The following is a 21,305-nucleotide window of genomic DNA, read 5'->3' as shown; positions in this document are numbered from 1 at the left end:
ATTTATGGGACATAATCGAGACGTTAGTTCGAACACAACGCCCTGCACCGGCAGCACTTATGGATGGCTATAGAGACAACATGGCTCAATATTTCTGCAGGAGACTTCTAACGACTTGTTGAGTCCATGCCACGAGCGGCGTACTTTGTACAATAAGTCAGAAAGCCTGAATTATTCTCTGCTGACTGCTTGAAGGTTGTGGCCGGGCGATATTTGTGCTTCCTATCCCTTGGCAGAATTCTCAGATCGGAGACGATGTCTATCAAAAATTTACGGCCCAACTTGTGGTCTGTTAAGAACAGCTGGCCGGACCGAGCGGTTCTAGGCGCTACAGTCTGGAACCGCGCGACAACTACGGTCGCAGGTTCAAATCCTGCCTCGGACATGGATGTGTGTGATGTCCATAGGTTAGTTAGGTTTAAGTAGTTCTAAGTTGTAGGGGACTGATGACCTCAGAAGTTAAGTCCCATAGTGCTCAGAGCCATTTGAACCATATTTTTGTTAAGAACAGGGGGTTGAGGGGTAGGTAGACGCGTCGACTTCTGCTTGCTGTTTGGTATTTCTGTTACATTTTTGGGCTTGGTCTCCTAAGCGCCGATGATGCCAACGCATGTCGCGCATTGGCGTGTCATGCTGACGTGGAGTATTGCGCGGAGGGGCTGTGCGATAACAGTCAACAATAGTCCTTTGCACAACGATCAGCGAGCAACTCGCTCAGTAGTTTTGTCAAGGCTTCAACTTCGTTACATAAGCTGTTATTCAATTATTGCTCCAGTGCCCTTACCTTCCGGCATAGTGTGTCAAAGTCGGGTCGCACATCTACTGAGGTACTCACACTAATTACCGCCGAGTCAGTACCGGAGGCAGACAACATAGCATCTTGCATACGGTTGGCTAGGGCAGCTACGTCATCCAAGTAGATATCCGTCTGCGTCGCTATTATGGCTTTGACTTGCGCCGGCAGTCTGCTGCTCCACAAGATACGCAACAATGCATCAGGAATTGTATTCGCATTCACAGTACTTCGCACGTAGCGTAAGTACTGCGAATTCTTTTTATATCCGACGCCTTCGTGCTTGAGTACTTGGCGTACTCTTTCCTCTTGTGAAGCAGATACATGGCATATGAGCTCAGTTCGAAATTTGACAACGCAGCAACCAGTGGCGGGGATGTAATGATGTCAGGGACTTCCGCTGCAAATTGGTGTTCCAATTGACTCACTACGAGTGCAAACTTTATGGAAACTGTGTTCACTCCAGAGCATCGGAAGTTTGCCTCCACTGGCACGAACCGCAAGGTGGAACTCGTTGGCCAGAAGGGCAACAGTCTCGCGGCGTGTCTCGAAATATTACGAGCATCATCCCTCATTTTCACACGGCCGAGAAATATTCTTCATTGTTATCATACTCCTTTGAAAACGATCACGTCAGGGTCATCACTGTGTGCAAGTCAGCCACAAACTAAATGAATGTTACGTGTGAGTGCGATAAGAGGAAAGAGCGCTGGCAACTTATTTCGTAGCAGCAGTTTTTACTCCCATCTACACAAGAAACAATGGCGTAAAGGGAAGAAGAACATTTATTGTGGAGAACTAATACATTAATGATTTATCGTCAAGTCCGATAACAACAATATGAATCACAGTATTTCACTGCGACGCTCTTTTCAGTATGGAACAAGCACGCGGACAGCGGGGCGGCAAATGCCCGAACCTCTCTGACTGACATGAAACTGGTGATAACTTTAGATGCTGGCATACTTATACTATGGACATAAAAATTGTGTTTTATGAAACTATAACCTAATTAATTGTATTTCGGTGGATAAATAGTATTTTTGGATTACGTTGTCACATGAGAAATGTGTATATGAAGAGAGTAATAGCAAAAAAACTATGAATACCCATGGAGAAAAAAATTCTCACAACACAAATAGTTTGTGATTTTTGTTAATTAACCTATATCCTAACACAATTATGATGCTGCAGATGACAGGCTATCCAATCAACACAAAGGAATGTTCTACAAACAACAAAAAGCTTTTGGCTTAATTGTAATCGCCATTGTTATGTTTCACATATCCGAAAATATTTTATATACTACAGGTGTACTGGAAAATATTTGGATGAAGAAACCGAAAAATCCAGGCTAACTCATTTTCATAATGTATTAAATATTGTTTGCTGATAGAGTATCCAAACACTGAATTTAGGCCTTGAGAATTCATATGTCCAACAGAAAAGTCGAGTCCAAAAAACAGGCAAAAAAAAATAGAAATCGGTCAAACTAAAACAGGAACATTGGAACACCACTAATATTGGATAAAACATCAACAGATTTTACTCAAAATTTGCTTTTAACAGTTTCTGGTCTGGTGTGTTATCAGAAATCAGGTGTGCGTGCTATAGATGCTGATGCTCTAAGAGCTACTGGCGTCATATGAATACAACAAAGTCAACTCAGATTGCATTCGAAGGAGAGGACTGTTCGAGAACACGGCTCTTGGTCATCAAAATGCCACAGATTTTTTTAAAAATGATACATCAATGAAAGTAGTTGTAATCTATTTTTCACTTTAGTATTTTAATTTTTCCCTTTATTACTTTGTTGTGGGCATCTTGTTCGTAGGAGGAATGATGCATTGTCCTGGTTGGCCCAGCCTTGTTAGACCTTGAGAAACGCAGCTGAGCTTTTCTTGGAGTGGAAAATATGATACGTCCACTTAAAACTGCTGTCAGTACATATGCCCAGGATATTAGAAGACATCACACTCATCAAGTCTTGACAATTACATTTATGGTTAACCTATTACCTGCAATTTTTTGTTCACATGAAAATGAGTGCACTTGTTATGTCTGCATTTATACTGAGTCAATTTGCACCAAACCATTTTAGAATGTCTCCAAGAATTATTTATAATAGCATCAAGACTGTTTTTGACTGCTTTGATAACCATACAATCATGTCATCAATGTAATGTGTTAACTGGTTCTCAAAACTAGCACAGACTGTACGAGTGCTAATAAAGGTGACGAACAGGAAGGGATGAAGCACAGAGCCCTGTGGGACTCCATAGTTGACATCGTTCCACTTGCATATACAGCTTTCCATTTCTGACATTCAACAAAAATTTCTGCTTTCTGTCATTTAGATAGAATTTAATTCCACATAACCCACAAAACTCAGATTTCCTTGAAATAATCTGATGTGTGACTTCAAAAGTTTCAGACAGACCACCAAAGGTTCCAGTATGCAACATTATTCTTCTAATTATTTCTAAGGTTTGGTTGTTAAATGAGAATATGCCATACTCAGTTGATATACCACGCTGGAAATCAAATTAGATTTTGTTCAGTGAGTTGTGTATACTTAAGTGGTCAACTGACCTTCAGTGAACAAGTTCTCAGAAGCATATTAGAACGGAAACTGAATGATAACTAGTTGCTTCCATTTTATCATTGTTTTTACAACACGTTTTAACGATGGCATACTTAAGTCCACGTTTTAGCGATTCATTAAAAGCATACCAAAGTTTCCCACTTAGAAGATAATAACACTGTCTAAGAATTTTGACAGGTCTGTCATGAATGTCAGTGGAGTTTTTAGTTCTTATTCCTCTTATTTCCCCGTCAATTTCATTTACAGTGATACCAGTGACATTTGAAACTGCATATGAAATCTGAGGGACACGTTCTTTAAAACAGCGCCATGGCCTCATCAATAGAGCTACTACATCCAGTTTGGGATGCAGTTGAAAATGTCTTCTACTTCTTCAATTTTATTAAAAATTATACCATTGTGTTTCACTACGCTGAAGTTACTCTGGTCTGAATTTACTGTCTTCTTATTGTACACAATATTTTGTAGGTCTTCATGATAAGTGGTTGATAAAAAATATGAAATTGTATAATTATTCACAAAAGATATAAGTGTTTATATCGACTCATAATCGTGAGAAGTCATGTTTTACTGTAGATGATGTTTAGCTATCCTTCACTGTTATATAGTAGTACTCTAGATGTGTTCTGCATACTCTTATTATCGATGTGCGAGGCCCTCCATTACTGTACTGTATACGACATAGCAATCAGTCGCCCAGTGCAAATAAAATATTTAGTCGTAGCTAGACCAGTTTGTTCCATTAACATTTAACCCATCCTGTGTGTATGCTTTCTCTTTCGCAGTATCAACTGTAACAATTACATTTAAATATAGACTATATGCAATATCAGGGAAATGAAATCCAGTATTAACTAGCTTGCTTTCGTGGTTGCTAAATAAGAATATAGTATTCTTATTTGTGAGACACAGGAGATATAATCATACGAGCGGTACAAACTAGTATATTCGTCGTGAAATACTTATCATTACTTTCAAATGTTACATTTCACTGTAAATAAAATGTGTTCTCTTTTCGCCATCGTTATTTTGTAGTAGTGAACGTCTTTGTTATTTACCTACATCAGTTGAAGGTCCAGTACAAACTATCTAGAAGGCAGTGACATAGGTGAGAAAATGGCAGTCATAAGGGAGACTAGGTTTAATGGAACAGTTCCTACATTATCGTTAAATAGCCCATCGAAGTCTACAGAATCCGAAGATGTTGATCCAAGGCACGACGAGCTTCACAACATTCAAAGTATGATTCGTCTGACCCGCGAAAATATCGACGCACTCAACGCAAAATTCGCAGGTTTTCAGCATCCTCCGTCAATGTATCTGACAGAGTACCAAGAATTGACCAGCAAACTTTACGAGTTCCAAGCAAAAGAACACGAATTAATCGAACAACTTAGTAATGGACGTGAAAGCCCGCAGGATATAAGTGAACGTAGTGGTTTCAGTAACAATAACAGTGGTTGTGGTGGTGACAGTTCTCCAAAACTAGTACCAAGATCTCCTCTTAAGTCAGTGGTGCGTGCCCATCTACCTAATCAGCAGAGAACAACAGTGCAAGTGAGACCAGGCCAAACTCTTAGGGAAGCATTGGCGAAAGCGTTAAAACTACGTAAGCTCACTCCCGAAATGTGCGTAGTGTACAGAGGTCAAAGTAAGATTTCCATTCCATGGGAGGCAGACATATCCTCATTGGAGGGCGAAGAAATCACTGTAGAAATTCTAGATAGGTTTTCAATTACGACAAGTATATCTCATAATTTTGTAAGGAAAACGTTTTTTTCTCTGGCATTTTGTGAGTGTTGTACACGCTTGCTGTTCCAAGGATTTTACTGCAGGACTTGTGGTTACCGCTTTCATCAGCGATGCGCTACTGGTGTTCCAGCATTGTGTCAACAGGTGCGCATGCAGGACACGTACTACCGCATCTTACTAGCCCAGAATCCTGTGACATCTGCTGGCATTTTGCAGACTTCATCAGATTTTAGTTCTTCGCATGTGTCAACACACTCCCAGCGCCAGTCAGTGCCTCGTCGTCACCCTCCAGCATTGGGTGCTCGAGAGAGATCCAGCTCAGCCCCCAACGTTTGTTACAACCTTGTGGGTCATGGTGTGGAAGCTCCATTGCTGGATGAGTTTGCAGGTCGTGTGGCACGGTCGGCAGCGGGTATGCACCAAGGTCTCGGAGGCACCAGTGGACAAGGTGCTACATGCAGTCCTGGTGGCAGTCCAACAAAGCCATCCCACAGCCAGAGTGCCCAGGCATCTCCAACAAATACTCTTCGACCATGGAGACCACGTGCACGTTCTGCCGACGAGAGTGGTAACAAGGTGAGACCTCCACGAGAATCAATAGAGGATTGGGAGATTCCTGCGGACGAGATTCTCATTGGTCCTCGGATTGGTTCGGGTTCCTTTGGAACTGTATACAAGGGACATTGGCATGGTCCAGTTGCCGTAAAGACACTGAATGTGAAAGATCCCACACCTACACAACTACAGGCTTTCAAGAACGAGGTGGCTGTCCTGCGGAAGACTCGACATGTAAACATCCTACTGTTTATGGGTTGTGTGAGCAAGCCACAGCTGGCAATAGTTACCCAGTGGTGTGAAGGTTCCAGTTTGTACAAACATTTACATGTGATAGAAACAAAGTTCGAGTTATTGACTCTTATTGAAATTGGGAGGCAAACTGCGCAGGGTATGGACTACCTCCATGCAAAAAACATTATACACAGAGACTTGAAGAGCAACAATATATTCCTTCATGATGATCTCACAGTTAAAATAGGTGATTTTGGACTGGCCACTGTCAAAACAAGGTGGTCTGGATCACAACAGTTCCAACAGCCCTCAGGTTCTATTTTGTGGATGGCACCTGAAGTTATCAGAATGCAAGAAGATAGCCCTTATAGTTTCCAGTCTGATGTCTATGCCTTTGGTATTGTGCTGTATGAACTGTTGGCTGGTCAGTTGCCATACTCTAACATAAATAACAAAGATCAAATTTTGTTCATGGTTGGTAGGGGCTATTTGCGACCTGATCTCAATAACTTGCGATCTGATACTCCAAAAGCACTTCGTAGGCTTACAGAGGACTGTATCAAATTGAACAGGGATGAACGTCCTCTATTTAGACAGATTCTTGCTTCATTAGAAAGTGCTCTTCAGTCATTACCAAAAATACACAGATCAGCATCAGAACCTACCCTGAACCGTACTCAGCTTCAGTCAGATGACTTTTTGTATATGTGTGCCTCTCCTAAGACCCCAATCAATTCTCAATTCGGAGCTTTTCCATTTTCTGTTGGTGGTATCATTTAATTGTCTTTGACTGTAGTAAATTTCTTTTCCTTTTTCCCCTTTACTGTTTTTTTACTTTTCTCGATTGCTGTGTAGAACAACATAGCTTTCCATACTAAAATAACGTAAATCATTTGAATATGACTGTGGAATTATTTTTCACAATTGTCTTCAACAGTAGAATGTTCAGAGTAGACTTTAGCAATTGTGCCTGCACAGTACTTGCATATATGCAATCTTCCTCATCTGCCAAAGAATTGTGATAAACGAATAGATCTTTTGAATAATTCCTAAAAAACCAGTGCCATTCTAATCTCTCAGTATTTATGCCAGCAAGTTGGACTTATAAAGCTAGGATTTTTCTTAGCAAATACCTAGTATGTAGTAGTATGCATGAATTCTTTACTCTTCTTCAGTGCTATTTCATTGCTTGCTAGCTACATTTTCTCAAAGCACTAGTTAAGACATTTCTGTATGAATGTATTTAAGGAGGTAAAAATGCAGTATAGCCCATCCAAGGGCAAGTACTTTGAAAAGTTAAATTGCATGCATAATTATATTTATTATTCATAAATAAGACAAAAATTATTTACTGAAAATTAAAATGTGGGACGAGAAGGGACATCTTAATCTGTTCGGCGGATTGTAGTATGTTAATAGATGAAATTATGTAATACTATCTTCATTCATAAATCCTTTCCTTTTCTCACTGCTGAACTGAGAGATAAAAATGCAGAAAATGGCATTGAGTCTTAGTAAATATGAAGACTGTTGTTTGTTGGTCATCTGAAGTGCTCTCTCAGGCTCAGAGGTAGTTATAATTACAGAAAATACCAATAGTGTGTGTGTCACTTGTGTCTGTCACACTAATGGGGGCCCATTATCTTCCCACATTTTTAATGATCACATTCTTGAGTTGCATTATTTGATTTTTGTGACAATGGTGTAAAATACTGCTACACTGAGAGTTCATAATAGATTAGAGCAGATAGCTGGTCTCTTGTTTGACAGCTTATAAGTGAATGCCAGATACAGGATCTAAAATGAAAACAGGACACATTTTTCTCATAACTCTCCCTTTAGGAATTTATATGATGGGATTAATAAAGAGCCAGTGCCATTATTTGCATTGGCAGCATGTGTGTTCCAGCATAGACCTAATATTCATAAGATTATGCTGATTATAAAGAAATATATTTAGAAGGAACAAAGGAATTTCACTGTAACTGTGTCTATTTTGAGATATCTTACACTATTCAGTTCTGCAGAGGAATTTCTCTGTAGTCTGTTGTATATGTGAAAGAGTTATTTATTTATAGTGTAAGTGATATTTGCAGTAAATGTTATGATTAGAATTTATCTTTTTTTTCTGTCAAAGCATTCATTTAGCAGGTTCATCCACAAATGAGCCTTCAACTTTTTTTAAATGAACATTTAGGTTGTTTCATTTTCTCATCTGTAAATATCACAGGTTATTGGAGTTTCCTATTACTTGGATAGTGTCTTCTTTTATGATGTCCTGTAATCTTTCTAAACAAGTGCTGAATAATGTGGTAAAACACATAAATGGAAACTTTTTCTGCCCTTGACACACTTTGCAACAACAGAAAAGATATGGATTAGCTGAAAGCAAATGTACCATACAGTTTCAAAACATATTCAGTTTAGGCCAAATACACACAAAACAGAGGAGGGAAAAGGAGGCTGTCACACATAAAGTGCTAAATTGCGGTTCCCCCTCACATTTACCAGTTAAGAAAATATATGCCACATTTGAAGACTTAGATGTTTATCTTCTAAACTTAACTCAGTGATGGATTATTCATTTTAAGCAGCCTGGCTCATATTTACCTGCAGTTGTGTTTCATGCTCTTGTATTTCCGTCAGTTGTGCTGAATTTTTGATTGGATGGTAATATTAAATATTCTGGTTGTTTGTAACTATTTTATTATATGAACTTGGATGTTTTCACAGTAGCTTAAGACTACGAGCACATTATAAAAAATCTTGGAAATACGAAAGCGTCCGATCCCGCCCGTCTGCTTTGACCCATGACGTCACAAATATGGCAGAAACAAAAACACACACACTTTCCACAAGAAGCCTAATGACAAGCGCGGGAAAATGGGTGTTTTGGGTGGGGGGGGGGGCAAACTAAATATAAACAAATTTAGACGCCTTGCGTAGCTACAACGTGTAAGTGAAGACAGCCATGCATGAATACCCACCCACCTCCCCAGGGATCGTAACCCCTGCAACCCATAGAAGATAAAGATGCTTCAGTAGCTGATTAGTGTTTTTTGTCTTTTTTTTTTTTTTTTTTTTTTTAAATCTCGCTGGATAGAACGAACAGATCAGAAAAGTAAATAAGATAAGATAAAACAGAACTGGAGACAGCCACACTCAAACCAAACTCCGCGCCGTCATGATGTCACACACGACAACACCCTTACGTTACGGGTCAAAGCCGACGCGTGGGATCGGACACTTCTGTCGACCCAAAATCTTCAATGTGAACTGGATTGACTGACAGTTCCAAATGTCATTTATTTGAGACAGTGTATTGATACTATTTTTGTCTTTCGCAAGATATGTTTGCATATAGAGGTAATTTTATTTTTTCCATTGTAATTGCTTATCAGTGAAGTTTAGATCCCTACGTATGATTTTGAGCACTCAGTGTGTTGTAAAATGCAAATGTAGATTGCACCTTCAGCAGGCTCCGAAACTAATGTTACAGGACTGTGTAATGCTTAGATAGCTAATTTATGCAATTGGAAGAGGTTTCATTAATATGTTGAAACACAATGTTGTGTAATGTATAAAGATGGATGTAAAATGCAGATTCTGCTTGAAATCTTTACCGATAAAAAGTTAAGAAAACATTTTGGCTTTTTGCTGTCTTAAGGACATATATCTTTTTGTGTTTAGGGATTGGTGTAACAAATACTTCTTGTTTTTCCAAGAACTGTGATATTTGGTTACTTGCGTGTTCTGTATATCATAATTGTGACCTCTTGATATGATGTAGAACAAGCTATGGTAAACTGTCAATGGAAAAATATGGCATTGTGTTGACTACTTGCATGATTGTCATAAGCTATTTCTGTCCTCTCACTGAAAAAGTCCAAAGCTTTTTCAGCACAAAGATTTTGAGCACCAGCGTTGAATCTGATTTTATTGCTGTACTGGGAAAGACTGCTTTAGTGAAGGACTCAAAATGTGGAGCTCATCAGGTCATTGCTTAAATCACAAAACCTAGTATCTGTTTAGTGGACAGTGACCTGCTACTTATCACATGCCAGTGTATTTGGTATCCGTTTAGTGGATGGTAACCTGCTACTTATCACATGCCAGTTTCATTGTCAAGTGTGCAATAGTATTTATAAATGGGTAACACAGACATTTTTTGTTACATGTGGCTTGACAGCTCTACAGTAAACACATTACAAAGTGTCAGTGGCTGAAATGGAAAGAAATTTGCTCCAAGTTTGCTTCAAGAATTGCAAATCACTTGTAAAGCACATTTTAATTATGTTGTCACTCACAAGTCTTTTTTGTCAGTCATCATTGTATTTCCATATAAAGAGGAAGACTTAAGAATTTGATCAGCAACACTGCATGGTTAATTTATTTGTAAGGAGGATAATTTATTAAATACTGTTCTTATTGGTATATAAATGAGAGGTGGAAACTGTAATGTGACTCTTTGTTCATAGTTATGTATAATTAAATATGAATAATATCAGTCCAGACATGTGCTTTAAGCTGTGAGCAAAGGCATGTGAATAAGATTTATTAGCAAAATGCCAAATGTTGTATGTAATATTACTACCGGATTGCTGGAAATTGTGAAATTGCCTCTTTAAAGTAAAATACCATTCTCTGTGCAGCTCACGGCTGATAACCTTCAATAGTAGAGCATGTTGTGTTCATGATATATAAGTTGCAAATTATTTTGTGTAATGTAGGGAAATTTTTAGGTACAGTTTTAGATGTTCAGTTTATGCACTGTTTCTGTGGTTCTGTTTTTGTCTAGGCACAGTAATTTCTATTGCTGAGAACTGCATATCGAATATATCTGTGATGCTTTCAGTAATGCACATTCAAAACTTTATGTATGTACACTTCTATTCACCATCCTGTTTAAAGTCACTGTTACTGAGTGCTTTTGAATCTAAATCAATTATTGTGAGTGTGGCCGAACACACTCTTGTCGCTTCTTCAAGGCTTTAATTTTCAGTCATGTTTTGCATTTTGAGAGCCCCAAAGCCAAATATTTCTTAGAACAAATTTATAAATGCAGCTGAAGTAGAAAATATTTCTCTAGATCTAATTTGCCTTGTAAGACATTATTGCCCAGGTAAATGTTTCTTACAGCTCTAATCATTGTTTCATTTAATAATAAAATTTCTAATTATTTTAATTCAGAAAACTAACCACTGAACAAATGCTCTACATGTGATAAAGAATTGCACATTTTAATATTTACTGCATATGGTTTGGGGTACTACTAAATGAAAACACTTTTGATATAGTCAGTGAGACTGTACAATACAAGGGTAAATCAGTCTTCTGTTCTGTACTTACAGATTAAATTCTGTATACCTTATAAGAAAGGGAAATAAAGTTTCCAGAATTTATCAGCTCAGCTTATGGCAAACTCATCTCCCTGCTGCGTCAGCAAAGGATTTGTTCATTATTTTTGTTTGTTTATTGACGTATGTGTCTGCCTTTTGCACTAGATGAAAGACTGAAGTAAACTTGAAATTGGGGAAATTTTGCTGTTGCAGTTGGTCTCATGTTTGATGGATTAACAATTAGAATTTACAGAAAGAGCCAAAAGATAATATATCACTCTTTCTGCATTACATTGAGTATAGAAAAAAATTAAAACTTCTTTATTTTGCTTTTATCATCCCAAAATCTTGATTAGGCCCACATATTGTGTTTCCATTTTAATCTTGACAGTTTGCTTTACAATCTGTCACCCAGAGGTCCTGATCGTTAATTAACTGACTGAAAAAAAAATGAGGGATTTTAATCAGAATTTGTATCTGCATTTTAAATAAAAGTTTCATATATAAATATCTTACGACATTGTGTATTGTTTAAGAGATTAATTTGTAGAGATGTAGAATATGAAGAGAGACTGCAATACACTGGGTGCATCACAGTTTTTCAATTTTTTTTCTTTACTTTAAAATTTAAACTAAATTTTATAGGTTTTTCACTACTTACATTAAAGTTTGATTTGAACTGTGATCATGATAAATGCTCTATAAAGAAGGAAGCACAATATAAAGTAAGACTAGAAAAACAAACCAAAAAGCCAAGAATGAGAAGAATGTGAGGTACAGCTAGACTTTCAAATGCAGAGTTTGTGGCTAGTACTCAAGGCAAATTGGACGCAAGGTGTGCTGTCATGATTCTACTATTACTGTCTTTCTCTTGGTTACAATAATTTTATTTGGTGTATGACATATGAAAAAGAAAGAAATTAATTTACACAATGAAAGAGTTTACTCTGTTAAAAGTCTGCTATTCTTCACGAGCTGCTGCTTTCTAAGTAATGTTATGAATGTATTTCCATAAAAGTTAACTAACCAAATTATTGATGTATTTTATTGCCAGAGAGGGTAAACATGTTTTAGTGGTGTCACATAGCATTTAACCTCAGTACAAATAGGAATGTGCAAAATAGAGTTATCATATCTAGAGAAGTTGAGTGTTGCATGAGGCAGTAGTTGAGAAATATTGTTTTGATATACATCTTTCCAAGTATTACCCGCCTCCTTGCACCACCCTTAACTTCGTGTCTCATTCATTCATTCTTATTCAGAAAAAAAGTGCTGGTAAAAAAAGTAGCACAAAGTGTCATTCTGTCTTTTTTTCCGTCTTCATGCTGAATTCTGAGTAGTTTACCTCATGGTGTACCTTTATTTTACTATTTTACTTCATTTTATCTACAGATGAAGGAACCTAAGCCTCTTGCACACCTAGACACAGTTTTTCCCAGAAATTTGCTAAGAAATTTGTCTCTTATCAAGCAGTTGCATCTGAAAGTATTTCCTTGCAGAGACAATTCAAGAAAAGTCAAGCTTATGATGCACTCAATATAGGCAGCATTTCAATGAGGATGTGGACAGAATGTTGTAATGTTTTTGAAATTACTGAGTATTAAGTGTTTCAGAAATTTTACATGTACCAGAATATAAAAGAAATGCAAGTAATTGTGCAGTGAGTTAATTACTTATTTAATATTAATGTATGCTGTTGGCATTCATATTTTCAATAAAGTTTGCTCCCATGAACAGCAGTCTGCTCAGTAGTTACCAAGTTTGTTAAAGAAAAACATACACATAGTACATATTAAGTGGTATACTGGCAGTCTGCTGCACAGCACTACCTCACTTGGTGGAAAGGTGTAGTGGGTTGTCTGCATATCATTATTTATCCACTGTTTGCTTTCTATTGCAAAAACTCCAGTTTCTGTTTGGACTAGGTTGGTCAGCACGTATGCAGACTGAAACAACAAAAATCTTGATTTACTGTAAAGTATGTAGACATCAGTTGTTCATTTCTATGTATTTAATATGTTATAGAGAGATGTGATGCTTGGCTGTGGCAGTAGTCTGTATGACATGGACAGAATCCGAAAGTATAGTGCGGGAGCAAAATACTGTAGAAAATTTGCATGCTTTTGATTTCTGTTGTGTACAAACCTGTTGGTTTTATTGTATGTCGTCAAATTTGTAATAATTTATGGGAGTTACTTATTTTCATTAGTCTTTAGAAACAACTTGGAAATGATGTCACAGGAATTAATCATTGTCATTTATCTTGTATTTCAACCCACTTCAACATAAAATATAACTATGATTAATAATAAATATGTTAAAAATGGTGCCCTTTTAAGTATTTCTGTGGCAGGAATTATTAATTGTGTACCACTGGTGAATTGGAAAGCTGGTACATGCTTATGTAGAAATATTCAGTAATTTATCTTTTGACGTGATGCTTTACTTGCTGGTGGTGTTGTCCTAATTTATTTGATGGGTAGCATCTATGATTGTTTTATGGCCATGAAAACAGACTGACATGTTAATGAATGTTCAATTTACAAGAAGAAAAAATGTCTTTCATTCCTTCATGCCTAGCGTGTGCTGTGGACATTATTTGTCTATTGATGTAGAAGTGGTGTTGTGATAAAGAACGTTGTATATAGCAGCAGGAATGCTAGTATTATTTTTTGGGTAGGCGGATTCAAATGCAAATACTCTCAAGTTCTGTGACTTTAGTAATATTTAAGTGGCCCTTGTCACGGTACTCCTGTACTCTCATGTAAAATGTACATAGTGAAATGTAAATAATGTATTTAGTGAAGTGCTGACTTGGGGTAAAATCTCTGTGTGCTGTGAATTTTTTATTGTTAGGAGGATACTAAAATAATTGAGTAAGTTTATTGACTGTTTGTTGAAGGGTAAATTTGTTGCTTTCAATATCTATTTGATGGCTCAGACGACAAATGATGGAACAGCAAGCATAGTTACATTTCTGACAAGCTGTAGCAAATGAGGGGTTAAGTTGGCTGGCCAGCCATGCATTTTGGAAAATGCTAATATAATATCTTTATAATGAACCACAGAATACTGATTTAAACCAAAATTAAATATTTTCCCTGGTACTAATGCCAAACATACATGTTTCGTGTGATCGATCTTCTGGGTGTGTGGGGATTGAAAAATTGAATAAGAAGCCTTTACAAGGTTAGACTTTGAATTGATCCATGTGAAGTTTTCAGGTAATAAAGCAGTATTTTGGAAGAGATATCTGGATTTAAGTAATATATTACAGAATTTTGTTTCCTGGAAAACTATTTTGTTGGCTCAGCACTGTAACAGTTATCATTCATTTTGTATTATCAGAAGAATTATTCTTGAGCTTTGTGTTGGAATTCTCTGCTGTTTTTTAATGCATCTGTACGTTATTTCATGTGCTGCACATCATTTCACTTGTCACACACCCCATATTCAAATAATATTGTTCCATGGCTTCAGTTGTAGCTAACAAACACTTTTTTTGATGTCCTAAAGGGTAGTAAAGCACTAAGTGGTGGAATTGGGTTAATGCTTGCAAAAATAAATACATATACACAAGAAACAATCATCAGTCATACATTTTTGGCTTTTATGGCTGGTATTTGCATCTTTGGTGATTTTTTTGTTATGTGGGCATAGGACAATGGGCTAATGTCTGCATAACAAAAATCACCAAGGTTGCAAAGAAGAGACGATTTTGGTAATTTGTGGAGGATTATCTCCTTTCTTTGCAGACTTTGGTATCCTGGGCATTTTTACCCATTGTTTCTTCACACATTTTACTGTCATGGTTCCTTCATACACAGATGAAATTACAATTTGTTTGGACAATAGATTTTAGTTGTGAGTGATTTACTGTATCGCCTAGAAATATTTTGTTACTTCCAACCACTGTTAAGAGTTCTCATTAACTAGACCAAGCACTATAATTTGTGGTTCACAACATGTTTTGAAATGCATAACTGTAATTTTTGTGGAGACCGAGATGGTGGTTTTATTTTGTGCACCACACTTGGTATATAACAGTTACATTCTATAGGGAAACTTTTACAATATGTGTATATTTGCTCCCTTTTGTATTGGGTGCCCTTTCAATCTTTTCCATTTATAACAGAAATTAATATGCTGCTGTTTCATGAAATAGGGATAATTGCTGTAACAAAAACAAGAAATGGTTACTCAGGGTATTTGTTACAACTGGATGTTGTTGCAGAGAAATGCAGAAGATTGTCTTAATGCAATGCATCTATGGGAATTTTGATCAGATCAGTTACCACAGAATAATCAACCAGTCAGCTTGGAAGTAATGGAGGGTATTTTTCACATATCTAAAAACAATTGTGTTTCATGTGAAAAATGTATATGCTTTTTATCTGTGCAATATTTAAGTACAGTTTTCAAAATTTGCATGGATTCCTAGATCCGCATAGGAAATTGTATAATTTTTCATTTATTTAATGTTATCACTATTGCCATTATTTGTATTTAATTTATTGGATCATGTTGTGTAAATATATTGGTATGAATTACTCAGTTTAGTGTACAAATTGTTTATAGTGAACAGTGACTTGAAAATGCTTAAATTGTTATATCAGATTGTGAGTTACATGGAGATGTTAGGATAACAGTAAAATACTGTGGAAGTACAAGTCGTATATTTATTTAATTGTTGTATCAGATAGAGAATATATATGTCTTATTTTAAAACAATTATCCATGCTTCTGATAGACTCTGCAAATAAATTTTCTTTACAGAAGATTAATTGCTCTTTCACGCTTATTACACAAAGTACATTATGTTGATTTAGAAGCACAATGCCTGGAGATAAGGAAAAGATGAACATAATTTATTACTTTAGGGAAATTTCTAGGACATGAGTTGTGTGCAGAGGCTTGTGCATCCAGTCCACCTGCCTTAAAATTCCTTTAGTTATAAAATTTTGTCTTTCAGCCAAAACAATAAAACACACACACACACACACACACAGGGGCATAAACTCCTCATTTAGGCTTTTCCATACAGTACAAGCTTGCGGAAGATGCATCCGTATTGCTCCTGCTTATTTAATAATGCCGTCTACCCACTTTCCATTATGTTGCAAGAAATGGGGTGGTGGCTAACATACTGGACTTGTTTGAGCACGGCTCAAATTCTGTCTGGCAATTCTGATTTTCATAGCTCCCCTAAAACTCAGTTCAGGGAAATGCTGAGATGGTTCTTTTCTGAAGGATCTCTCTCTCTCATTCGACCTCATCCCCACCCTGTCTCCACCCATCAAACTTCCTTTGTCGATTTTCTATCTAGTTATCTGGCTACATGTTCTGCCTACCTCCCTTTCATTTGCACACAATTGTCTCATACAAGAGTTGTTTGCTTTCTTTGTCTCTCCTAGTCTAAGAAAGTGGAAGCAGACATGAAGGGGAAAAAAAAGGTAACACTTGGAACTCTTTGGGTGCAGTAAGAATTTGATTTGGTTACATGTTGAACTTAATTTACATACCAATATTGCAGTTTATGAGCGTGAAATTATTGGTTTTCACAAACATGACGAGACCATGGCTCTTTACAATAGTAAACTTGAATGTGTTTCTGTAAAAGATTATAAAAAGGAATGTTAAGAGTAGCATCATGTTTGCAAGTGAAAGTGGGGAAGGACGTGTTATGTACTGGTGAAACAAAAGGAGTCCTCAAGTGGAGAGTGATATCCAAAGTAAAAAAGTGATATTTTTAGTGGAAATCATTATTAATAACTCTCATATACAGCACATCACAACTGAAAGATAAATTTAAAAAGAAAGTGCAGTCAAGATACACACACACAAAGCGTTGTAGTGCTTGATGTTTACACATAGATGAATGGTTGTTATAAACTCACAATTTATTAATAAAAAAAATAAAACAGCATTTACTAACCTGATCTGCAAAGGGGACAGTGCAAACAAAAAGGGAAGGTAGTGGTTATCAGGTAGTTGAAAGAAAGAGAAACATCTATTTTCTACATCACATCTTTATACTTATTCTTCTTTTCTCATTTAAAAATAAATAAATAAACAACAAAAAACTATCAGAATAAATTAAAAGCACCAGTTTGCTTTTGTTCTACAATATTGTAGAACAAAAGCAAACTGGTGCTTTTCATTTATTATTATAATGTTGTTCTACCAAGAACCGACGGAAGATTCTGTTAATATGAAAAACCTATCATTTATTACAATATTACAGTTGTTTCTCCCATCCTAGCTTCCAAATTCTCCTATCTTTCCAAAGGCCACCTGCAAATTCCTCTCTGATATAACTCTTCTGCCTCCCTCTTTCCATGTTATTTTCAGACACTTTTGTCTTCTGTTAGTTGAAATCTGTTCCATGTTTTCCATAGGCCATATGTACTCACCTAATTGGAGTACAAGCCCATACCATATCAGGCATTTTGCTTCAGTTGTATCCATTACAGTGGTGCCCAGGTTCATTCTCTTACATAAGTCTTCATTTTTAATTTTATGCTGTATTGTGAACCTATAGCAGCACCTCCAAAATCCCATCTCCATTGATGATAAGTGCTCTTGATTCTTTCAGTTACTTTCCATGCTTCTGATCTCTCAACTTTTTACGATAGTTTTAAATAACTTTTTTTTTTGACATAACAGAACTGATAACTGATTTTATTGTGTAATTAGTTCTGTTACTGCAGTGAAGGAAGCCACTGTAGCACAGAATGCAGTGCATTACCTATTTATATGTGTGATCTACCAGACAAAGGTGAGGCAAAATGTGACTCCCGTAACTTTCACACAAGTTTCTTGTAAACTGAAGCGCACATTTCAGCAGGCTTCAATCTTAAGTAAGGGTTAGTTGGGCCCCGTCTATCAAGGACTGCATCTGTTACAACTATCGAGTAACAATGTTCAAGATGCTGGGGAGGAGAGGGCTGTGTAGAGATTGGAGCAGGCAAGCTCTGCCTGGAGCACAAGCTGCTGTAGCAGAGGGAGCAAGCTCCCACCTTCATCACACAGTGCAGCAAGTATACTTGAGGTTCTTACAAAACTTCTATAAAAGTAGACTGACATGTGGAGATAATCGCTCTGAAATATAATGAGTAATTAAGACTAAATATCCCAATAGGCACATTCAGTAATGGCATGTTCTGCTACAAACTAAACAAATAAATAAAAGGATTCAGCAATGACTACTACACTAGTAATGCACTAGTTATTGTTTGGTGCTAATCTGTCAATGATCAGAGGCAAGAAATACTTAACGGCCCATTTTCTAATATCAATTTAGGACTAGGCAGCTGAGGGCACAATACCCAATATCTTCACTAGATCTGTTGTAGCATAATTTCTTTCGAAAGAAAGCTACTGAATGACAATATACTCAGTTGTGAAAGTTTGTGAGGGGGGGGGGGGGGGACAGCAGCAGCTTTTACAGCACAATGGGGAACAATCATAATCCTTTTTCACCAGTACATAAGAAAGAAACTTCTCAGATATGAAGGCTGTAAATAAAATAGTGGAAATGTAGTCTCAACACTCACAGGAGATCAGAATGTGCAAACAGGATACGGAAGCAATCAGAACGCACTGTCGTCAGTTGCAGTGTGCATCTGAGGGGCATTCAGTTGGGAGTGGTGGTAGTGTGTGGTGTAGAAGTGAAGATTGTCATTTTCATCATTCTAAAGTATGTTTGCAAAAGGTGACCAATGTACATAGATTAAAATCGAGGCTTCTCATGGCAAAAATGTACTGGAATGTTAATCGAAGATCACGTGAAGCCTGTGGTGAGAACACACTACTGTATAGGACAGTTGCACAATGGGTCAACATGTTTCATATCGTGTTGGATGACAATCAGTGATGCAAACAGTGTTGAGCTCTTATTGCAGTGATGGTTTTGGAAGCTCTCAGAACATCCTCTTTACTCATCAGACATGAGTCCTTGTGACTTCCACCTGTTTCTGAAGTTGAGGGGATCCCTCCAAGGCCACTAATTTCAGGATGTAGCATCTGTACTTCATGCAGTAGGGTGCTCCATCTCTGTCATCAACAGAGAATGCCTTGCCAACATTCCCCTACAGCTTCCCAACATTTAGCAAAACTTTATAGACATTGCATGTGACTACACTGAAGGAATGTAATGCAGTTGTACTCGTTAGTTCATTGAATATTACGTTCTATCATTGTTGCCACTACCTTATTTACAGATCCTCATATAACTGCAGCAAACTGAAAAATTTAAAGATATTTTTGTAGAGGTGTTATGCATAAGAGAACATCAATTCAGAGTTACAGAAGTGAACAGTGCCTAGATCAGGGCTTCTCAACATACGTGCTCGTGGAGCAAGCTGTGAGCAGCAAGGCGTGAGCACGGAGCAGCGCGAGCACGCTACCCCCTCTACCGGACCAGAGCAGAGTGTGGGGAGAGTCACGTGGGGCACACAACAGCTGCCGCCAGTCAATGTAAATCCACTGCCACCTGCAGGGATATCACTCACAAATTATTACTGCGACAAATGAAACAAATAAAGGAGAATCTACAAGTGCCACATAATTTTATTAGCTTAGTGTATGCCTCTACCTTCTGTAGATACTGAAACTAAAGAATTCCACGACAATCCTATATTTTTAACACTTTCTTCAACACTACTTAAAATATCACCTCCGGTTGTAGTGTTCTTCATGGCTACTACATCGAGGAGCTCCTCCCTCACCTGAAGATCTCTATTAACACCTCTAATAAATATGGCAAGCTGCGCTGTTCCAGTGATATCAACACTTTCGTCCAGAGCTAGAGAATACGCCATAAAATCTTTACAGATATTTGCAAGCTGGCTCTGGACGTCGTCTGCCATGTCCTGTATGCGACGCCTAATGGTCATGTTGGATAATGGCACAATCCGAAACTGTTCAACTTGAGATGGACACAAATGTTCCGCTGCAACTACCAAACGTTCCTTTATTAAATCGCCATCAGTTAAGGGGCGCAGGGATTTTGCTAAAAGCAAAGCAATTTTGTAACCCACTCTGAGAGCTGCCTCAGTTGATTTTTCTTCGTCGTCCAGATCTTCTTCGGATAGCTTCCTTTTAAGTTTAATAACTTCCTGTGCACGATCTGGTCAATCACATTTTCCATGTCCGTAGTCTTTCGCATGGTACGACATTAGAGATGGGGGATCCGCTCCTGAACTGTTTTATAAAGTTGAATCTTTCAAAGGAGTGAACAATCAGTGATTCAGAAAAAAAGAACGGTAGCTCCAAACGTTTCACACAGCAGAGAGAGAGAGAGAGAGAGTCGGAGCAGGTCAGCGGGGCCTCTGCTGGTCAGAGCACACTGCACGCCACACAACACAGCCAGCGCCGGCCTCTGCCCTGCTTCTGCCTTGGCTGCCTGCATTGTGCAGTGCCCCATTGGATTTTGTGTTTCACATATGCCGTGCCGTCTCTGTGCTTCCTCTGCCGCGTGCGTGCAGTGTCTGGCGCACCTTAACTTAGCATCGCACTCCGTCGGCGATCGTTTCAGTCGCATGTCCTGCCCTCTGGGCGGTTGATGCGAGCAACAGGACAGAGAGCCTCCTAGCGGAGAACATAACAACTACTTGCAACAACCTGCTCGCAAGAGAGCGGACGATTTGTCTCGGAGCGGGTGAGTGGTGGCCGCTCACCGCTCCCCCCACCCTCGGAACTCGCCCACTCAACGCTCACCCCACCGTTCTCGACTCCAGCCAGAGCGTTGAGCAAAGCAACTCTGGTCTCTGCGGTCTTAGCTCACGCAGCAATACAGCTCGCGGCTCGACCAGCTTGACTCAGCGCCTCTGCATCGGAGTTCGTCTATTCTGGATATTGTTCTTCGTACTAATACCGATATGTATATTACATAATTATGTTATGTATTCATCATTTGTTTTTATTTTATTTTTATTTGTTTAAACTGATCAGATGAGGTTCCTGACGACTCCTCTTACTATAGGATTTTTTATTATGGACACTCGTATTTACACTTTAATTACGA

The 21,305-nt window shown here is 37.9% G+C and overlaps 1 protein-coding gene across 1 annotated transcript; it reads left to right on the top strand.

The window, feature by feature from the left end:
• The first annotated feature begins 4,514 nt into the window (after positions 1-4,514).
• On the top strand, positions 4,515-7,943 carry LOC126234811 (raf homolog serine/threonine-protein kinase Raf). The gene has a single exon (XM_049943561.1). It carries the CDS (start codon positions 4,515-4,517, stop codon positions 6,717-6,719), a length of 2,205 nt encoding a protein of 734 aa, XP_049799518.1. The 3' UTR covers positions 6,720-7,943.
• The last annotated feature ends 13,362 nt before the right edge of the window (positions 7,944-21,305 follow it).

This window comes from Schistocerca nitens, chromosome 1 (genome assembly GCF_023898315.1).
Source record: "Schistocerca nitens isolate TAMUIC-IGC-003100 chromosome 1, iqSchNite1.1, whole genome shotgun sequence".
NCBI lineage: Eukaryota > Metazoa > Arthropoda > Insecta > Orthoptera > Acrididae > Schistocerca > Schistocerca nitens.
Note: the sequence above shows the minus strand (reverse complement) of the source record. Positions and strands in the feature narration are given on the sequence as shown.

What these genes read in the sequence shown, in the direction of transcription:
- LOC126234811 (XM_049943561.1), top strand. Translation starts at nt 4,515, where the DNA reads ATGGCAGTCATAAGGGAGACTAGGTTTAATGGAACAGTTCCTACATTA.